This window comes from Motacilla alba, chromosome 5, assembly GCF_015832195.1.
Source record: "Motacilla alba alba isolate MOTALB_02 chromosome 5, Motacilla_alba_V1.0_pri, whole genome shotgun sequence".
Taxonomy (NCBI): domain Eukaryota; kingdom Metazoa; phylum Chordata; class Aves; order Passeriformes; family Motacillidae; genus Motacilla; species Motacilla alba.
Genome location: NC_052020.1, coordinates 46,556,822 through 46,576,657, shown reverse-complemented (window position 1 = coordinate 46,576,657; position 19,836 = coordinate 46,556,822). Strand labels below are relative to the sequence as shown.

At 41.4% G+C, this 19,836-nt stretch overlaps 1 protein-coding gene across 5 annotated transcripts in view; it reads left to right on the top strand.

Annotated features, from left to right (window-relative positions):
* Nucleotides 1–18,840, top strand: part of ITPK1 (inositol-tetrakisphosphate 1-kinase) — a 153,431-nt gene extending 134,591 nt beyond the window's left edge. For all 5 annotated transcript variants that reach the window (XM_038137734.1, XM_038137735.1, XM_038137732.1 and 2 more), the window contains 4 exons: nucleotides 3,316–3,481; nucleotides 5,051–5,118; nucleotides 6,600–6,762; nucleotides 12,311–18,840. In XM_038137734.1, the coding sequence (XP_037993662.1) occupies nucleotides 3,316–3,481; nucleotides 5,051–5,118; nucleotides 6,600–6,762; nucleotides 12,311–12,633 (720 nt within the window). In that variant the 3' untranslated portion in view covers nucleotides 12,634–18,840. The remainder of the gene's footprint in view (nucleotides 1–3,315; nucleotides 3,482–5,050; nucleotides 5,119–6,599; nucleotides 6,763–12,310) is intronic.
* The last annotated feature ends 996 nt before the right edge of the window (nucleotides 18,841–19,836 follow it).

The following is a 19,836-nucleotide window of genomic DNA, read 5'->3' as shown; positions in this document are numbered from 1 at the left end:
AATATGACTTGAACCTCCTGTCATGCAAGCTATTTTTAGCAATTTCTACGTTCTATCGTATTGTTGCTTCTAGCAGTTTGTAGCCTCCAGTTTGTAGCCTCCAGCTTTGTCCAAGAACCCTTCAGTCAATCCTTTGCTAAGAGGTTGCTAAATAAAGTTTCTGTCCCAGAAAGTTACTTTTCCAATATGTATGGGGTACAGATGAGAAGTGGGTTTGTGCTTCAGATGGAGCAGCTGGCTCCTTTCCCTGAGCGGGAAGGGAGTATCAAGTAGAGATGGTTTCCAGGCAATGTTCAGTTGTAATAACACAGTGGGATCTGTGGGGAGAACAGGACTGGTAGAACTTATCTGCCTTCCTGTAAGGCAATTGCAGCTAAAATGGCTGTATATTCCTGGAATGAGTGCATTACCTATGAGTTTAGCTTCCTCTAAATTTAAGTGAGTTGAGTACTGTTTTAATTCTTTTCCATTTGTGCTTCCTGCCTTCCTGCTTACTTCAGATCAGTTTTGAGAATCCAGCCCTTGTTGCTGGCTCTCCTAACTCCTGGCTTCCTTTGTTAACAACGTGGCCATCAGTCCAAGGTTTCCCAGCTGCTCTTGAAATGTGCACAACAAGACATTACTGCAATGTGTCTGAGAGCTGAAGACCCTGAAGTAAATTGTAAATCTAGATGAGCAGAATGGCTATAGCTGAAATCTTGACTGACCAGCACTTCCTTTTAAAAATGCAGTGAGATTTTTCAGGCCGGCTTTACCTTGGCTTATTTCACAAGCCAACAGACAGTCCTGTTAGTCTGCTGGAGCAGCTGCTACAAATTTTTGCTGTCATTCCTGAAAACACTCGGGTACTGGATTGTTAATGAATTTAAGACTCCAATTTTTTTGCTGATTTTTCTGTCAAGAGCTCCTCTGCAACTGCAAACTGAAACGCATGAACCTCTCAGTACTTGTCCAGTTAGGCTTGGACTTTATTTCCTTGGTGAATCTTTCTTTGATCTTCTTTCATACAGTGCAGACACATCTAAGCCTCCTGCCAGAGCAAAAATTAGACTAAAATACAGCCATAGTCTGCAATTTATCACAGGAACTTACAACGAGAGCTTAGGAGGACCCCTGGAAAAAAGCCTGAAGTCTTGCATAGTACTTTACATAGTAGTAGCAGTAGTCACTTTTGGAGTTGCTGAGTTCTCAGGAGTGATCCAAAACTGTATTTATGATCAGAGTGGAACTGTTTTGGAATTGCTTATGGTCAATAATTACAAAGGAAGCATAGGATAAATACCTGCTTACAGCACAATCTGTCTAAAAGATGGGGCATATGTCTAGAAGCAAGAAATGATTGTCTGTTTTGTTAATGACTCCCTGTCTGGCTTTTGGTAAATCACTTCATTTTTTGTGGATATATTTCCAATGCAGAGCTGACACTGAAATTAGAACACTGACCAGAAACCGGCTTTTCCTCATAAGATGACTGTTAAGAAAGTTCAAGTACTGGCTAACAGGGACAGCTGAAGGTTCAGGCTAGAGTTTAAGTTTGGTGCATGAGTTAGGGTTTGGTGTGTGAGTTCACCAGGTGAGGCTGGCAGACTCCATTTTTGTCATGTGAGTACCTGCTGTTGTTAAGCTGGGGTGGTGTCACCCTTTCTGTGGTGTCCCTAGATCTACATAGTCTCTGCTCCAGCAGTGGCCTCAGCAGCTCAGCACTTGACCCCCAGTTTGCCAGCACCATTTGTTAAACTCAAGCAGAGATGATGGCTGGAAGTTGTGCTTCCTGGCTGCCAGCGGGTCAGAACATAACTAACCTTTGGTAAAGCTGCCATGAGAGACCCATAGCCTGATGAAATGTATCCTGAATTTTTTCTGAGCATTTGAGCAGACAAGAAGGAAAAGGCAGAGAATCACTATGTTTTGTGAGACTGAATTCCTTACGGATATTGTCAGCAAAAATTCTTGGTGCAAATGTTTTGTTCTGCCTTCCAAAGAGCTCTGCATTTATAATGAGAAATGCTATTTGGAAATTATGATATCAAGTATTGTACCCACGTTACTGCCAGACACAGCAGGTCTGTGCTAGATGACAAAAAGCAAGTGCACCCTGCAAGCAAATTCTTGGAGCTCTATTTCATGCATGTTAAAAACCATGAGACATGGCAGTGAACCGGCATAACGCACCACCACGGGATGTATATGGGCTATATGGGCTGTGTGCTAGTCCACGGGGCTGCCAGCACAGAGCTTTGCAGAACAGATGCCTCACACAGCTTCCAACAGTCTAGGTCAGTGCTGTGCTGAGAAGATAAACTCTGGCTTTCCACACTTCTAAAATAGGCTGAACCTGTTCATCTTACATTTGTTTGTGGGAATCAATTAACTAAGAGGGGAAGAGAACATTACAGGAACAGCACAGTTCTTGCCACTGTGATGTTGTAGATGCTATAATGCCAATAGTCTACACAAGAGGAGGAAGACAACAATGTTTTTTGCCACCAGTAAGAGACAAATGAGGTATGATGTTGTTGCTGTGAATCATCTTGATGGATGATTCTGTCTGTTAAAGAAATTTCTTGCACAGGTTGTTACCACTCACAAATTCACTCTGTGCTGTGTAATAGAGACAGCAAGAATACCAGCTGCAAGTAGGTATTGAATGCAGACATTGACTTGAACAGAGAAAATGTTAATCTACTGAGTTATTGTGCATGTGTGCAGTTATTTGATCATTCATAAGGCCAAATAAATGCCTTCATTTTTGGCATATTTATTCCAGTGCCTTCAAGAGGACTGTCTGTTTAGAATAATGGGGTGAAACCAAGCGGGAAAATTGATAGGCCAGCATTTGTCAGCAGTAAGAACTACTAGAGTCTGAGAAATGTCCTCTGATGGTGTGGGTGAAGCCCTGGTGCTTAGTCTGTTGCAACTGGGCTGAGCCAAATCGGAGAAATAGAGCTGTGGGGAAGAATTCTTGTAGTTAGTGCACAGAGCTGTTCCTCCTGTTGTTCTCATGAAACAGGCTTGTATCCAATACAAACTTTGTTGTCTACATTGGTCAGATGTTTTATCCTATTGTTGTACTTCCAGTTGTAGCTTCCCAACTAAAGGCAGCAAATGAAATTGCAAAGTGCTGTGAAGAAAATGTTGAATGAAAATGAAAGCTTCACTGCCAGTAGTGTTTGCAGAGCTGTGTGTCAGTTAAATGAAACACAGTGAAATAGAGCAAGATGCAGAAAAGGAAATGTTCCCCTTGTTGCTTGTCGGGTGTGGGTAAGCAAGGAATTATTGCCAGCCTTTTGCACTACCATGTGTGTGTGTTTCCAGATGGCGATCATCTTCAACCAGGAGGGCCTCAAAGCTGTTCGCCCCCCTTGTGTCATTCAGAGCTTCATCAATCACAATGCTGTGCTCTATAAAGTTTTCGTGGTCGGGGAATCTTACACCGTGGTGAAAAGACCATCTTTAAAGAACTTCTCTGCAGGCATCTCAGGTACTTTGTATTGATTTAAAAGAAAATGTCTGTTCTTGCAGCCTCAGCAGAAAACATCTCTGAAGAAAATATCTGTGAAAAAACTGCTGCAGTGCAGGCAGCTGGTTTGGACATACCATGTTTCTTCTTCTGTATTATTTCAAGAGAAAGGGAGATAACTCACCTGCTCTGGAATATGTACGAATGGCATTCATATAGTAAATATTTATGCAATGGTAACCTGAGTCTTACCTGTTAGACCCTGTTTTATGTCATGTGGAAAGGGAGGGAGGGAGAAAAGTTCTCTCCTTTCACAGTAAGTTCGTGTGTCATTTGTTCCGGAACTTGTTTATAAATGTGCTGTGGAGAGAATGTCCCGGATTCCATCATTTCAGCACTTCCTCTCCCTACTTTTACCTAGAATATGTGTGTGTTTTAAATTAAAGATCACTTGTACTCTCCCCTAAATGAGCCTCCCTATTCATGTGAGGCCCAGTGTTGAAAATCTTGGTGGGAAGTGTCCTTTGGTTTGTAGATATCAGCTGTGTTGGGGAAAAGGAGGAATGGACTTGTCAGTGAGGAGAGTGATTCTTCTGTATGTCATTAGACAGCAACACTTGAAGGGTTTTTGTTAAAGATTACTTAGATTTCCTTTATGGAAAAAAGCTCCTTTCCAGAGAACTGCATTCTGTGGCCCACCAAAAGCAATAAAAAAAATTAGCAGCACATAGGTGGGAGCAAGCATGATCTGATAGCAACTGGACAAATCCAGGACAAATCCAGGCTGGGATCAAACTAAAGGAGATGAATGAACAAATGCTAGTATTTTGTCACTTTTCTTAGTGTTTTTGGCTAATCCTAGTTATGTCCATGTATGCTCACCACTGCATTTCACACACAAATACATTGACACAAAATACATTTTGTTAGTACAGGTGTAGTAGGATGCTGGTGGAAGTTCTTGTCCTAGCTGTGTCTGCCTGTATTTACATTTAGGTCTGGTCTATGTCCTGATCAAATTAATTAGGACAGAATCTGTGTTCATATGAACTGTTAGGACAGTGGCTTCTCTCACCTCAGAGTGTCTTCTGCATTCCAGTGGTGCCTCCAAAAGAAGGACAGGTCCTGGCCATAAAATGTATTGCACTCTGCCATGGTCACAGTGCCCTGCCCAGGTTCACAGGGCTCTCAGTTTGCCTGGGTGCTACTGACCTACCACCTGCCGTGATTGCAGCTTCTCTCCTCCGTCACACACCTTCCCCTTGGATCTGTCACTTCGAGTACAGCACATTAGTAAAAATTAACTTCATTATCTGACTGAACTTAGTTAATTTGCTCTGGTGAAGGAAGGAAAACTGATTTCTCTTTACCCGGTGCGTGGTTCTATTTATCTGTGGTCTGGGAACCGTGGATTATCTGTCTGTGGGTCCCTGCCTGTGCAGGCAGCCAAGTGCCAGCCGGTGGGTGGGGTGGATGGTTGAGACCAGAACGAGATTCATGGGGCTGCACTGCCACCTACTGTTCTTTGTACTATTCCTTTGGAAGTTAAAATCTGGTATAAAGTTATTTACAACCTGTTTTTAATTGCAGACAGAGAATCAATATTTTTCAACAGCCACAATGTTTCCAAACCAGAGTCCTCATCTATCTTAACAGCGGTAAGTACACTTGGTCTTTTTCTCTCTAGTGCAGCTGGAAACCTGTCTAATCCTTTCTTATGGAAGTGTTAGTAGCTAGTGACTCTCTTTCACAAGCTGTCTGCTTCTGTGTTGCAGGCTGAGGTCTGTATGGTACCACGAACCAGCATGACTGTGTCCCCCTCTGGTTTTCCTTACCGAGCTCCGGTGAGGAAGAACTTGTAGCAGGGATGTGCTGCTTCCCAAACTCCCCAGGGCTAATCTAGGCAAAGGGAAGAAGGAGGTTCTGAATGCAAATATCTGGCTTTTTACTGTCCAGAGAGATTAATAAGCATAAATCATTCTTCTAGGACTCAGTTCTGTGAGGAAAGACAAACAGTGAAAATTAAAGTATAGAAATTGTGTCGGCACAAGGCCACAGAGGGCCAGTACTTGTCTGCTGTGTGAGCATGTCTGAGCTGTGACCATGGGACCGTTTCTGGATGTCCTTCGAGACCAGCAGTGCCAGCACACTGCACAGTTTCATGCTAGCATTACCAGTCCTTTTAATAAGATTTGGACATATGAATCTTAACAAGTTCTTGGGCACTCAGCTACTGAAAAAGTCACTTTACAGCACTGGGTCCTTTCAATCTCTTGAGTCTTGGGATTCTTTTCTGTTTCACAAGTTCTGCTGGGGACTAGTTACATATCTGATTTTGAATTTTGTGTGCAACACTGGTAGGCATGCTAAATATTAAAACTGTAGTTGTTCTAGTCATAAGTCCTTTTGTGTTGAGGAAGAAGCCATTACTAAAAATTTACTTTCAGACTGAGAGAGTGTGCTCCTGTGGTTTACCTGCCATCTCACTCATACAAATATGTAATCCAGTCATGCTTCTGTAGGCATAACAGCATACTTCTGCTGTGTAACATGTTGTTTAAAAAGGGAAGAAGAGTGCATCCTCCAGTCATAAGTAAACTAAGTCACTCATTTTAATAAATACTTACAAAATAATTTGTACGTGAAAACCCGCATAAAGGGTATGCTCTGCCCTTAAGATATCAGCTGAGTTGTATTGTATGACTCAGATTAAACTAACAGCAGGAGTCTGTCCTGTCAGCCCTTTAACACAGGCCTTGATCTACACTGAAATAATAATAAGGATAGCCAGAACTTTTGCAGCACAGGGTTAAATAGGCCACCTGTATATGTTTTTTAAGGTGTAGTTCTAGTACTTAAAATCATGAGTCTGATTCTCCATTCATTCCTACATTGCTTTGCTTCTATAGCTGCACCAGTATGCAGAGGAAGAACTAGAAGCTTTAGAGCAGACAAATTTCCAGTTTAGGAAGGATTTTGAATAATGAAAGTAGTTTCTCTTTGGTATCTTTCTCAGTTTCATGCCACTGGTTCTCTGCAATTAGATTTGGTGGATATGCACCTGGAAACTTCTGAAAATCAATCTTTCCACTAAAAAGGCTGTTTGAGTCCTTTAGTAATGTGTCTTTTTCCATTATAGCTAGATAAAATCGAAGGAGTGTTTGAGCGGCCAAATGACGACGTCATCCGGGAAATCTCTAAAGCGCTGCGGCAAGCTCTGGGAGTTTCCCTCTTTGGAATTGATATCATCATTAACAACCAGACTGGGCAGCATGCAGTAATTGACATAAATGCATTCCCAGGTAAGAAAGGCCTTTCCACTCCTGCTTTGTGGAGTAAGTTTTACTGCTGTTGTCTCATATCATTGCTTCCCAGGCTGGGGGTGGGACAGCAGCTACCAGATGGTTCTGAGATCAAATACAGGTCAGTCTGGGAAGGGAAAAACCCGAATCTTGATATGGAATTTGCATCTGAAGTATCAGCTCTTAGGAGATATGGTCAAATTTTAATGGCCAGTTTGAACATAGCTGTCATGCCCTTCTGTGCAAAGGGAAACTCAAGAACTGCAGTGTGGGACTGTGTGCTGGGACCTGCCCTTTCTGGGCGCAGCCCACATTCTGAAATTAAAAGAATACTAAATTCTGGTTTAGGAAAGCCTTTAAAGATTTTTTTTTTTTTTTTGAGACTCTGGGCCATTAAAAAAATGAGGAGGTGGAAGCAACAAACTGTTCCCTTGAAAATTTCTTCCTGTGTAAATTGATTCCCCACAAAAAGACATTTGTGCACAAAAGCAATACCAGGAATCTGAAAATGATAAAATTGTAGGTGCACAGAAGTTGCTGTAGAGAGTTAGTGTCCTTGCAGGTTCTCATAAGTGCGTCCTGGAGTAAACAGATGGATAAGAGCATGTAGAAATGGGTAAATGTGTCCTCCACTTTTTTTAATACAACATAGGTCTTGGAAAGAACTAAATTAGCTCCTTGATCACCAGAATTGTTAAAAGGAGCTGTAAGTGTGAATAAGGGTGAGGCAGTAATGGGTCTGTCACTCGTGCTAAATTCAGTAGTCTAACCCAGGAAAATAACCCTGCTGTTTTGCAGGGTGTTTTTCTCTCTGAGAATCTCCTCTCATTACCTGAATGGGGGTGTTTGTTTCATGAGACTTACACAGGCTGTTGTGTAGTTTCTTTAACCCGTCATTGAAGACTTTAAGTTTTCAATATGGCTGTGGTGTCTTTACAGCTACAAGTCTTGTCCTGAGCTCCCAGTCTCTTCAGTTTTTCAGATCAGGTCCTCATTCCTACTGCCCTGTAGTGCCTTGTCTGTCCATCTCCACAGTGACTGGCTTCCTCTTAAAAGTCGGCTCTGCTATTCTCAGGTCACTTCCCAGCATGGTTCTACCACATGGTGTTATGCAATTTGCAGACCTATGAAAACACTCTTCTGCCCAGGGCAGTGAAACAACCTAAATTGGGTGTTAGGTGGAACCATATCAGTTTTATTAATAGGATTATATTTCAGACATTGAGTCTTGAAGTCAGTGATAGAGGACATTCTTTTGCAATCCTGTATCCTGCATTTTGGTTTGGTGCTTCATGTTTTCAGTTTTGGATGTTTTTTTTTCAAGTATTATTTTGGATTTAGTACTTTGCACAGACTGAAATTCTCCATTTCTTGAAATGTTGAAAACTCCACATTGGGGAACAGTAATGTGGCAAACATATATTTAGACAGGACCAATTTCATGTCCTGTTGTCACTTAAGTTTGCAGAATGGCTCTGCTGTACTTCTACCTTAAGGCAGTAGTTTTCAAAATTCAGCCCAAGTCCTGCATTTCAGCCTGCACAGTAATTGGTCTTTGAAGGGACTTTGAATTAATAGTGTTTTAGTCCTTGCAGGAGACTTGGGAGCACAGGGGAGTTTCTTATGCACTGATCTACATCGTGTCTCACACAGCAGTTTTTTTGGTGGTGAACATGTGGGTTGTGATGGTAACCATTGACTTTATCACTGTGGGATAGGCTGAAGACCAGTTAGAGAAAAAACAGAGGATAGCAGTAGGGCCCAGACATACAGAAGAGAAGGCAGGGGAGAGAAAAACTGGCTTGAAATTTGTAAAAGGTAGCAGAAAAGAGATGAACCCTGTTCTCAAGGTCTGCTGAGGTCAGAGAAGCAGCAATGGGGTAAAATGCAACAGAAGCAAAGTTACATCACAGCACAGATAACTCTGTTGCTCAAAAGCATGTTCAGCAGGGGTAACTGCATTTCCCTCCAAGGGCCTGTGTGATTAAAGGCTGAGGAGTTACAATGGCTGACTTCATTGGCTGAACCAGCACCTTGCTAGTGAGAATTTTAAACTCAGCCCACCTCAAAAGAGTCACCAGTGGGCTGCATCAGCAGTGGGATCTCCTTGTTCCTGGCTCAGTGCAGTCCCAGGAAGTGCCCTCCCTTGCTCTTCCTCAAATCATCGTAGCCTTCAAGAGTTGCAGTAGAGCCAAACTGGAGCCAACCCTCCTGGGCATTACCTCTGCACCACTGCTCTGAAAAGGGGAGGGGAAGAGATGCCCTTTAAAGAGTATTCACAGCCTCTTTCATGGAACTCGAGCCATGGCTTGGGGCCAAGCCTGACCAAAGCCTTATCCAGCTGCACAGAGGTTTGCTGCCTTTCTTGTGTGCTGTCTTCAGTGTTTACTGGGCTTGAAGCTCGTTTGAACCTGCATTCCATGAATGTCATCTGAGATGAGTTTAATGACAGAATTGTGAGCAGGTGTACCTGTAGGAGGATGTTGTCTGCTATCTGCTCCATTAGCACCAGCAACTCTTTAAAAAGATTTTAAAGATAAATGTCTGAAAGGCTTATTGTGTGTTTTGTTATGTGGGAAACTACTGGTACTATATTTAGCAGTGGTTACCAGCTGAGATATTGAGCTGTAGGCACAGTCACGTAGCCTGTGGGAGTTATGTTTGTCTGACCTCAGATAAGTGAGAGACAAGGTTCCACGTAGCCTGCTGTCCTGTGTGTTTGTGGTTGAGCTCACCCAGCCCCAGCAGCTGCAGGCTGTCACCATGCAGGTGAATTGCTGACACTGGTGAATCTGCATGGTAGCTGGGAGCATCAAATCTGAATGTGCATTTTGTGTGTGTAAAAACATTGCTGTAAATGCAGGATATGGGCGGTCCATTTCTCTCTGACCAAGGGAACATGCAGAAAAGCCAAGTGTGCCAGATCAGGGAGAGTCTCTGAAAAATCAGGCAGATAGCAAATGTAATGCTAGCTTGAAAAAGCTCGTAGACATTTCTTGCCTCCACCAAAGCTCACAGAGGTGGGCACTTGTTTTCAAAGCATTGATGGGTGGACATCTTTCCTATCCATGCTCAGCCAGAGGACTATGGAGACTGTTCTCAGTATAGCAAAATTCAGGCATCTTGCAGACAGGCATTTCCAAAATCGTTTCAAGTGGGCAGTTCTAGGATAGCACCTGCTGGAGCACAATTCATGCAAGTTATGTTTTAGGCATGCAAAAGTTATATCCTCCCACTGATTCCCTGTGTAACACGAATCCCAAATTCACTGCCAGTAGTTTCTGAAGGTGCAATCCAATCTGCACTTCTTGGTTTTGTTATCATTACAGCACAGTGGTGTCCCACAACTGACTAGTTTGAGAGCTGCAGGAGCCCTAGGTGAACCAAGTGAGGCAATAACCCACAGTTTGCAGCCTTCCCAGGGGTCCTGCGAACCCCAAGTTGAGACAGCTAATTCTCTTTCTTCCTTCCTTGTATTTCCTTTTTACAAGTTCGTGAAGTTTCTTCTGAGTGACCAGGCAGAAGTACGTGGGCGTTTCTACCCAGTGTGCAGAGGGTTGAGACAGACAGAGCCTGCCTGTTACATACAGCTTCCTTTCACTAACATCTACTGATTTCAGGACAGAATAACTGGCCATCTTATTCCTATTAAATATTTAAAGCAACTTCTTTGTGAGTTTGCCAGGTGCCCTCCTACAAGGCTAGTTTGTTTTCAGTGAGCAGACACAGAACACTCTGGGGTGCTATGGATCTTCTTGCTGAATATTAAAGCTGTTACTATGGAGATGGCTTATTCCTGGGGTGTTTGAAGCACTCTGAGTAGATTTGAAGGCTAATCCCATGGCTTTTACATAAGCAAGAAAGCGTAACAAGCACTTCTGTCCAAGGGGTGGAGATCCTGTACTGACTCCCATGGCCAGCCCCAGGAGTCCCAGTTGACCCCTGCCAACCAGTGGATTATCGTGTGGGGCACTGGGAAACTTGGTGTGTTGAAATGAGAGATTTGTTTGGTGAACCCCTTCAAGGGCCTCTGAGAAAGGAGAACTGTGAGCTGTTGTCTCACATTGCTGATGTTTTGTGTGACCTGTTAAGTGTCTAGGAGAATTGGGACCAAGTGCAATAAAATCCAAAGGAACATAGCAGCCTAAATAAGAGTTAATTGGTTGACCTATGGCTTATAAATACACCACAAAATCCCCACATTTATTAAAGGTGAAATTATAGTCTTCATGTTTTCCAGGAAGTTGGGTTTTTTATCGCATAAGGAAGTTGGTCTTTACAGGAGAATGAAACTTAAAATTGAATTAATTATGGATCTGAGCAACTCTTCTGCCCAATGATAACATCACTAAAAGTGTTTTAAAGTATGCGTTTACTTCGTGGTCTCTGGTTCTGCTCATGTGCTGCTGTGTGAATGTGTGCTATTCACATAGGTCTTTTAAACTTACTTGCTTCAGTCTCCTGTATTAATGCCAGGTCACTTCCAGAATACTTTCATAGACATTTTTAAAACAACCAGCCTATCTCATTAAACAACACTGAATGTCATATATCACCTCTAAATACTAAGGCAAACTGACAACAATTTTAGGTAATGCAGTAGCAGTTAAGATCCATTTCAGGACATTGTACTCATATGTTGCATGTCTGGTTCAATTTTAGAATGAAATTGAATGATAAAAATGTGCCTGTAGCACAGTGTTTAGAATAGACGCAGAAGCTCTGTACACCTGCCACCATTTGTGTCACCAGAAATGTCATGTCTACTGGTGTTTGAGCAACTGTTTTAACCAGGAAACTTGTTATTAAGCTGCATTGTAAATTGCTTGGAATCACTTAACAGAACATGCAGAAAGGTGGTTTCAGTACCAAAATAAATGATTGATGTTTCTACCAAATACTACATCGTTGATGTATGTTTCCTTCCCTCGGGTGTTTTGTCAGACATAGCAGCAAACATGTTTTAAGTGTCAAGTTAGGTTAGGTTAGACAAGCATTGCTTCTTGCTCAGTGGGAAGCTGCCTTTTCTGTCGGGTATAAAGCCAGCCCTGCTGTCCTCTGAGGTTTCCCTAGCTGAGGGTATTGCTGGGCAAATCCTGGAGAGGGTCCAGACCCTCAACAAAGCTCTGCACTAGAGCTACTTGCCATAGTAAACCTGGAAATGGTATGGAAAAGACCAACATTATACCAGAGAGTTTGTAACTTAGGGGAAAACCTGGACTCAGCAACAAATGATAGAATATAGCTAAAATTATATATATGTATATATACATCAGAGGAAAAAGAAGTAGCAAATCTGAAAGGCAATTGTTTTTTTCTCATTGGAAAAATACTTTTATTTCAAGACTCTGTGTTCCTCGTTATGCTGATCTCCTTCTGGTGTCACTTTAAATGATGTCATGGAGAAAACATTTTTCTTATCACCTTTTTATGATCAGTGGAGGGTAAGGACACTCCGAGAAACAAACTGTTAAGAGAAGCCTCTCGAAGAACCTAAGGAAATTACTTAATTGTCTTTTTTTCTCTCCTTCATTTTTTCTCTTTGCAGGCTATGAGGGTGTTTCAGAATTTTTCACAGATCTGCTGAACCACATAGCTGCTGTCCTGCAGGGTCAGGTACCTGAGGTGACCCAGCTAAACCACAGCAAGCTCCTGGCAGAGCAGAGCGGTGGGATCATGGACGAGCGGATATGCTGTGCTAGCACAGGCTGTCTCAGCGTCATGGGAAAAGACTCCTCCTGGATTGTGGAGAGCGAGAGCAACAGCTCAGTAAAACTGCAACACCAGAGACTAGGCTGCAACTCGGCAGTGTCCCCCAGCTTCCAGCAGCACTGCGTCGCTACGTTGGCAACAAAAGCTTCTTCTCAATAACTTGTCAATGCCATGGACTGAGAAAAAGCCCCAGGGATACAGATTGTGGTCCCAGAACCAGATCAGGCTTTAACAATACAATTGACAAAAAAATGGAAAAAAACCCCAACATAAAACACAATACAAAAAAGCAAAATAAAAAAAACTTTCAATTTGATTTAACCTAATTTGCTGATGAAACGGACTGAAAGGGGAAGAGCGAGAAAGTGATCCAAATCCATTTCGTCAGATTCCAGTTACAAACCTGTAGTGAGTTTACACACACATGTGTTTTAACACTAGTCCTTTCATTGTGGGAGGGTTGCTCTTTCATTTCTATTATTCTTTGTAATCACTGGTGACCAGCATTTTAAAATCGGACCTCATGGTATTAAGAAGATAATAATGTTGAAATGCAGTGTCTGAATGTAACAGTGCTAGAGATTTTTGCCTAAAAACTCCCCGTTCCTCTTTTTTCCAGGTAGGCCATTGCATAAGAAAGCTAGGACAACTTCAGTGTCACTAAACCAAATCTCTTGAAACATTGACCAGTCATGATGTTGGCAGGTAGCTTGCTGTGAAGCCACTGCACTTTGAGTAGGACAGAGCAGCCTGCTTATTCAGGGCACAGAACCAAGGTGACCACCCCTGTTCCAGCTTTGCAGTTCTCCCCCAGGCCTCATTGCTTCGCTCAGATGGGCTTCTAACCATGCTTGCAAACAGCAACACCTTTCACCCAGAGAGGGTGCCACTATTTAGGTGGAGTCGTTTAGTAGACTAAATAACATGCTTTCAATTGTCTGCTAGTGCCGAAATCTTAGAAGAGTTAATGCAAGCAGCTCGTCTCTTCACAGGGAGTGTAATTCTCCCTCCACTGCACTTGTGAGAACTCTGGGACAGTTCCGGGAAAAGGCTGGCAGAGCTGTGCTTTTTCCTTGGAGCAGCACACCTGATCTGTGTATCCTGAGAAGGTAACACAGTCGCTGCCTTTCACAGATCCATGTTGTTGTGCATTTTTTTCTAAAATACAAACAAAATTGTGTACCTTCATATAAGGTAGAAATACAGAACAGCTCTAGTTTGGAGACCCCGTTACTTTGTTGCAAGCTGCCAGGCAAGGCCATATGATAATTTACAACAGTGCTGTATACTATTTGTAAACTATAGCACAGCCAATTTGTATCTCTTGAGATATCTTCTAGTATGGCAGCATCTTCTGCCGTTGAGAATTCCTGCAACTTTTGCTAGTTCTGAACACTATATTGGAAATATCCAAGTGCTAAGAACAGAAACACTATTTTGGTAGAAGTGGCCTTCTCTTCCCCTTATTAGCCCTAAAATACATTTAAGAAGGGTGGTGTAAAGAATATTTCCTTATTAAGCTCCTAGCTTGCAAATATAGGAATTTCTGTCTTTTCTATAGCACGAGTTCATAAAGCATCTGTCACTGCAGCATTTAATACAAGTTTGGTTAGTATCATGTGTTAGATGGCTACTCAGAAGGAAAGGGTCTAGAACTTAAAGCCCAGGTAGATCGTGGAGAGAGGATTAAACTGTGTAAAAGATGTCACCGCCCTATCTGATGGTACCAGTCCTAGAGGGGAAAAAAGTTTTGAAGAGTGTTGTGTAGCAGTTCTTTTATGTAAACAATGCTTTTTCTGTAGGAGAGATTGGTCTTCTTCCAAAATGCCATTCTTGGGAATTTCCCGTAGCCAGGATTGAATTTTTCAGGATGATTTACACAATAGAAGATGATTCCACCTCTAGAGGGATTACTAACTTTAAAATATTTCTACGAAGAACCTTATGAGTATGGTATCAGTCAGATCCCAGGGTGCACATGAGCACAGCCAACTTCCTCAAGTGTTGCAGATCAGTTCTGAGCTGGGCACGCTTCACAACCCTTGTATGCTTTGAGGCTGCTGGATCCCATGTTGTCTGCAGCTTGCAGGTCTCGGATGGCTGTGGTGTGAGTGAGTCAGATGTACATAGGTAAGGGTTTATAAAAGTATTCATGGTAGACCAAACCTTTTGTAAAGCCATGACTAAAATGAAATTGACACCTGCAGTTTGAGGTTTGTTTTTGTTTGTTTAAAATAAAAAGTGTTTTTATGTTACATGTGTAACAAAAGATGCCCTCAGGAAGGAACTTGCCAGTGCTTATTTTTGTATGGTACTTTCTTGTAACCAGCTGGTGGAGTGTTTGTAGACTTGCCTATTGCTCCCTTTATTACAATTGCTTGGGCTTTTTTTGTTTTTTTGGGTTTTGTTTCTTTATCGGGTGGTGGGGATGGAGCAATGATGTTAGAACTGGGTTACTAACTCAAGACCTTTCAAACTAAGTATGTTTACATGAATATGAGTGTTGGATCCAATGGAAATGTCTGTATGCTGTTTCCTAGTTAGAACATCAAATAAGAATTTTATTTTCCTGGCTGCCTTCTGAATTTTGGTTGGCCTATTTTGCACTGCTTTTTTTCTCCAAAATAAACTACTGAAATATAATTGTGCATTTTAAACTTGTTTACAAATGATTGTTAGAAGTTTATTTTGTAATTCTCTGAATGCTTAACGAAATACTATATTTAAATATTACTCCAGACCTTGGCAGTAACTAGAAAACAAGTTTAGGTCATTGGTGTGATCAGTGACATTTTTCCCATAGTCTGTAATTTATTTTTTATTTATCGAATGTATCGGTATCACTTTAATTTACCAGGTGCAGTTATGCAGGTACCTGTTGTGATGTGGCATTACAATAGAGTTTTGACATACATTACCGTGCATTTGCTGTACTACTATATTTCCTTGCAGAAATTAAGGTAATGGCTCGTGTACTAGAATGTTGCTAAATCATAGGGGCAAATTGGGAGACCAATTTGTAAAAGCCAAAACTGTAAATTACCAAGTATCCAGACACACAATTACGTTCTTGTAAAACATTTGAGCATGAGTATGTCATTAAGCTTGTGCTAAAGTGCTTTTCTGAATTGCTGCCTCATTTGGTAAGTTCAGGATAGTTTTGATTTAAGATAAGCTTCACAGTAAGTTTGTTAATATTCTGTAGTCTTGTCTTTCTTTGTAAAAGTAGGAGTGTAGTAACATTAGATCATGCCAGAATGCCCTTGCTCTTAAAATTGCAGACAATCTGAGGAGATTTTTCCATAATGTCTGTTTGAATTCTTTTTATTGTGGGTTAGAAAAAGGTTCTCCTGTGTTTTCAGAGAGTAACAGCAGCTGTTACTGCTTTGCTGACGAGAGCAGTTATATTAAAATTACATGGTCACCAGTTAGCTTTTTAGGGATTTATTACTCTTCTGCTTCACTGTTTGAAATCCACATTAATACCATTACCTTGACTGGAATTTCTCCAGGTTTTGTGTCAGTATGGTGGAGATGAGACTCTGGTTTCCACTGTAATTATTTAATTAGCTTCCAAAGGTGAAGATCTTTGCATATTGAAGAGTACTTGAGTAGTATTGCTGCTGCCTGTGATGTAAAGTCACCCTCTTCCCTCTCTACCTGACTTGGCCATGTTGTGCCTGACTTTGTAGCCTGTGCCAGAACATCCTGATCATTATGTGAAAGCCAACAGCAGAAATGCAACCAAACCATCAGCATCAGTGCTAGCTCTTGTGGTTTTGTAATGCAGAACCACTGGGCCAGTGATGTTTTGCCTTTGGTTGAAGTGTCTGGCTGTACAACCTTTGTGCTGAGGAGCTGATCAACTGTGCTGGTCGGTAGTAGGATAAATTCATTATTGCTATTCAGACTGTTGTAATGTTAAAGCTGTTTAAAGATCTCCCACATCTCCCTTAAATGTGGGAATGTGTCTGCAGCAGGTTGCACAGACAGAAATCTACCACTTCAATTTGTTCTCATTGTAGATGATTACAAGCTAAAAACCCAACTCAGAGGCATCAGGAGATAATGAGAATTGCTCAAGATAAAGCCTCAAGTTTCTCGATGAACTGTGGGCAGTATCCAGCCAGGAAACAACCAGGTGGAGTAGTGGTTAGATAATAGAGGCAGAACACAGTCCAAAGGCAACAGAATAAATGGGGCCAGAGGTGTTGCCTGGCAAAAAAAAAAAAGCAAAACAGGAAAAATGCTCCTGTTGTTTTCATCCAATTAAAAAAATCCAAACTTCTCAGTTTTTAGACTAACACTGATTTCCTCAAGTCTTTGAATGGCAGCAGTGACAAGTGGTTCAGGCTTTTCCACACTAGCTTGTAGCCTTGCCTTCCACAGCTGTGCAGAAAATCTTGGATTTTGTTTTTTTAGTGAACAGAGTCTGAGTTTGTAGCAGTCTCCCCATGCACACATTTGCAGGAGTTCACTTGCATTACCCTGCTAATTTTTTCCCCCTCTCTCCTTTTTAGTAAGAGATGTATTGATTTCTGTATTCAGTATACAATTACTTTATGGTGTGTGTTTTGTAATTAGAAATATGTGAAAATGCTTTGTGTAGATTAAAATATTTCCTTTAATATAATCTCCTCTCACTTTCATAGAGAAATGGACATGCCATTGCAGATCACATTGCTGGTTTTATTTGTAATATTGCTTTAATATCTATTTCAGAGGAATGTAACTTCCAGAAAAGTACTTTCCACATCTTTACTACCTTTCCTTTCACTGTTCACCCTATGTGGATCCAGGCCATCAACACCTGAGCTTTTGACTGGATGGTTTTCATGGATTCTGTCACATTTACATGGCCACAAAAGTTACTTGAGATGGTTGAAGTTTGGGAGGATCCAGACATAAATGGAGATGTTGGAGTGATTCCTCAGCAACACAAGCACAGTAGCATTTGTAGCAAGCAATTTTGCTCTTGTGTGTGCAGGTGGCTCTTGGGGTCTGGTCCACCCTGCTCTTGGGGCAGCTTTCCTGTGGAAATAACAAAATCCATTGAAAGAAAAACATCCTTTATCTGTGATGCAGAAGGAGGGCAAGGAGAGTAGGGCTTGGGAGCAAAATCCTGGCCAGTGGACATCATGATACCAGTTGTCCAGAATTTCACTCTGTGGTTTTTAATAGCAATCTGGGGTGATGTTTTCTTCCTCTCCATCATTCTTACCCCAAATCCACTGGGGCTGATGATAGCAGATGCCTGTGGCCCACACAAACTCATTAGCAGGTGACCTTACCCAGCATATCGTAAGTTTGCAGAGGGCTTCCGATGTGTTGGGAACTTTTTGTTGATGGCCAGGAAATCTCTTGAAACTCCAGAAATAGCTGAAACAGCAAATGGAGTTCATGAAAATCAGGTCTTCCTCTTCCAGCATTTTTAAAGAAACCCACATTTTATTTCCTCCTTCATTCTTTACACAGTAGTTTTAGATATAAATTATTTTAACTTCTTTTTTTGTGTGTGAAAAGTCATATATACATATATAAAATTATTAAGTGTTGAGAATATGTTGAGTATAAAATAGTGACTTCTTTGTTTCAGATGTTAGCAGCCCCTAAAAATGAGTTGTTTATCCTCTTGTAAAGTCAGTGCTGTAAAAAAAATATTAAAAAATAAAAGATGTGTTAGATGTATCTTTTATTATTTATTTCTGATTCAGTATTTGATACAGCTTGTGTATACCCTTGTGACAACCACATACTAAAAACAATGTCGTTCTTAAAATGGAGTAACAACAATTCCTTGGGATCCCAACAGCTGTGAGAGAATTTGCCCTCTGGGTGTGAGTAGTGTTGGATGTTGTCCTTCAGTCTCCAGCACTGCTTCCCACCCAAGTGTGGCTGAATCTCGGGGACCATTGTGTGCGTGTGCTCGGTTTCGCAAGTTCATTGGTATCTGTGTTCAAATCCAGCTGTACAGTGTTAACAAGTGTGTCTTGTGATTCGCTTCAGCCTGGTTCACTATGACTTCTGAAACATAATTCCCATTTTGTACTTAAATTTGTATAGAATTATATAAACCCTTAAAAGATCATGGCTTACTGTAAAACCCAAAATACTTGCTATTTGGCATCTTCAGTTGCATGACTGATCAGATCAGACAATGGAGATGGTGCTTTCATCTAACAGCACTCATTTCAATGGTAATATATTAATTTTCTTTTTGTTTGCCAAGCATCTGTTTTGGACAATTGTTTTGGTTTCAACAGTAAAGCAATATGCAGTAGGTATTGTGGCATTATCTCTGTAATTGTTTTGAAGAGAGGATTGTCCCTTTCCAACACATAATGAAAATAAATGCCTTATAACAAATTCTAGTTTGCTTCCTCTTTCTGAGCGGATAGGGCAGCGAGATGAGCAGCTCATTGGGGTGGCCTGTTTTCATGGGAATTTGATATTCACATCCTTTCAGAGTGCAGTTGTTTTGCAGCCCCATTCAGGCCTTGAACACCATCTTTTCATCTGAAGAAAGTCCTTGGGTCCCAAATATTTGTGATTACTTGAATATCCAATTAAGACAGTATTTATAGTAGCTCCATCAAGTAACAATATTTTTCTTCTTGTTGATTTTGCATCAGGTATGGACAATTTCTGTCCACTGCTGCCTTCCTTAGTGAAAAAACTTGTCTAACTCCTTTGGATGTGGCTGTGTTTCTGTGGAGGTTAGTTTCTTGGGTTTGGGGTTGTTTTTTTGTTTGGTGGGGATTTTTTGCTTGTTTTGGTGTGACGGGGGTCTGAGGGTTTCTGTAAACTTACCGGGACATGTAGGCCTGAGTTCGCAAGGAGTTGTATGGGTGCTGCTACTGGCAGAGACTCTGTCACAAAAACAGAAGGGAGAAACTAAATAATGGAATATGTAAAGTTGGAGGGCACCCATCAGGATCATCAAGTCCATCCCCTGGCCCTGCACAAGACACCCCATGCACAAGACACACAAGACACAAGAATCACACCATGGACCTGAGAATATTGTCCAAATGCTTCTTGAATTCTGTCAGGCTTGGTGCTGACCATTTCCCTGAGGTGGGAAATAAACATAAATACAGTATATTTAAAATATACAATATTCAGATTAAAAATACAGTATTCAAATTCAAATTTAGGTGAAGATCAGTATGTAAAATGTGATTTCTTCAGGTGGGGTAACTCCCTAATTGACATTTTAGTACTGTTTCTGTCCAACCTTTAGTTTCACTTTGGTTTCTCCATGTTTCCCTGAGGTTAAAGAGAGTGGGATCTCCTCAGGATAGAGATGAAAGACTCACAGTTTACTCCAGTGCACTTTCCCCAGCCAGGCTCTTTGAGGGG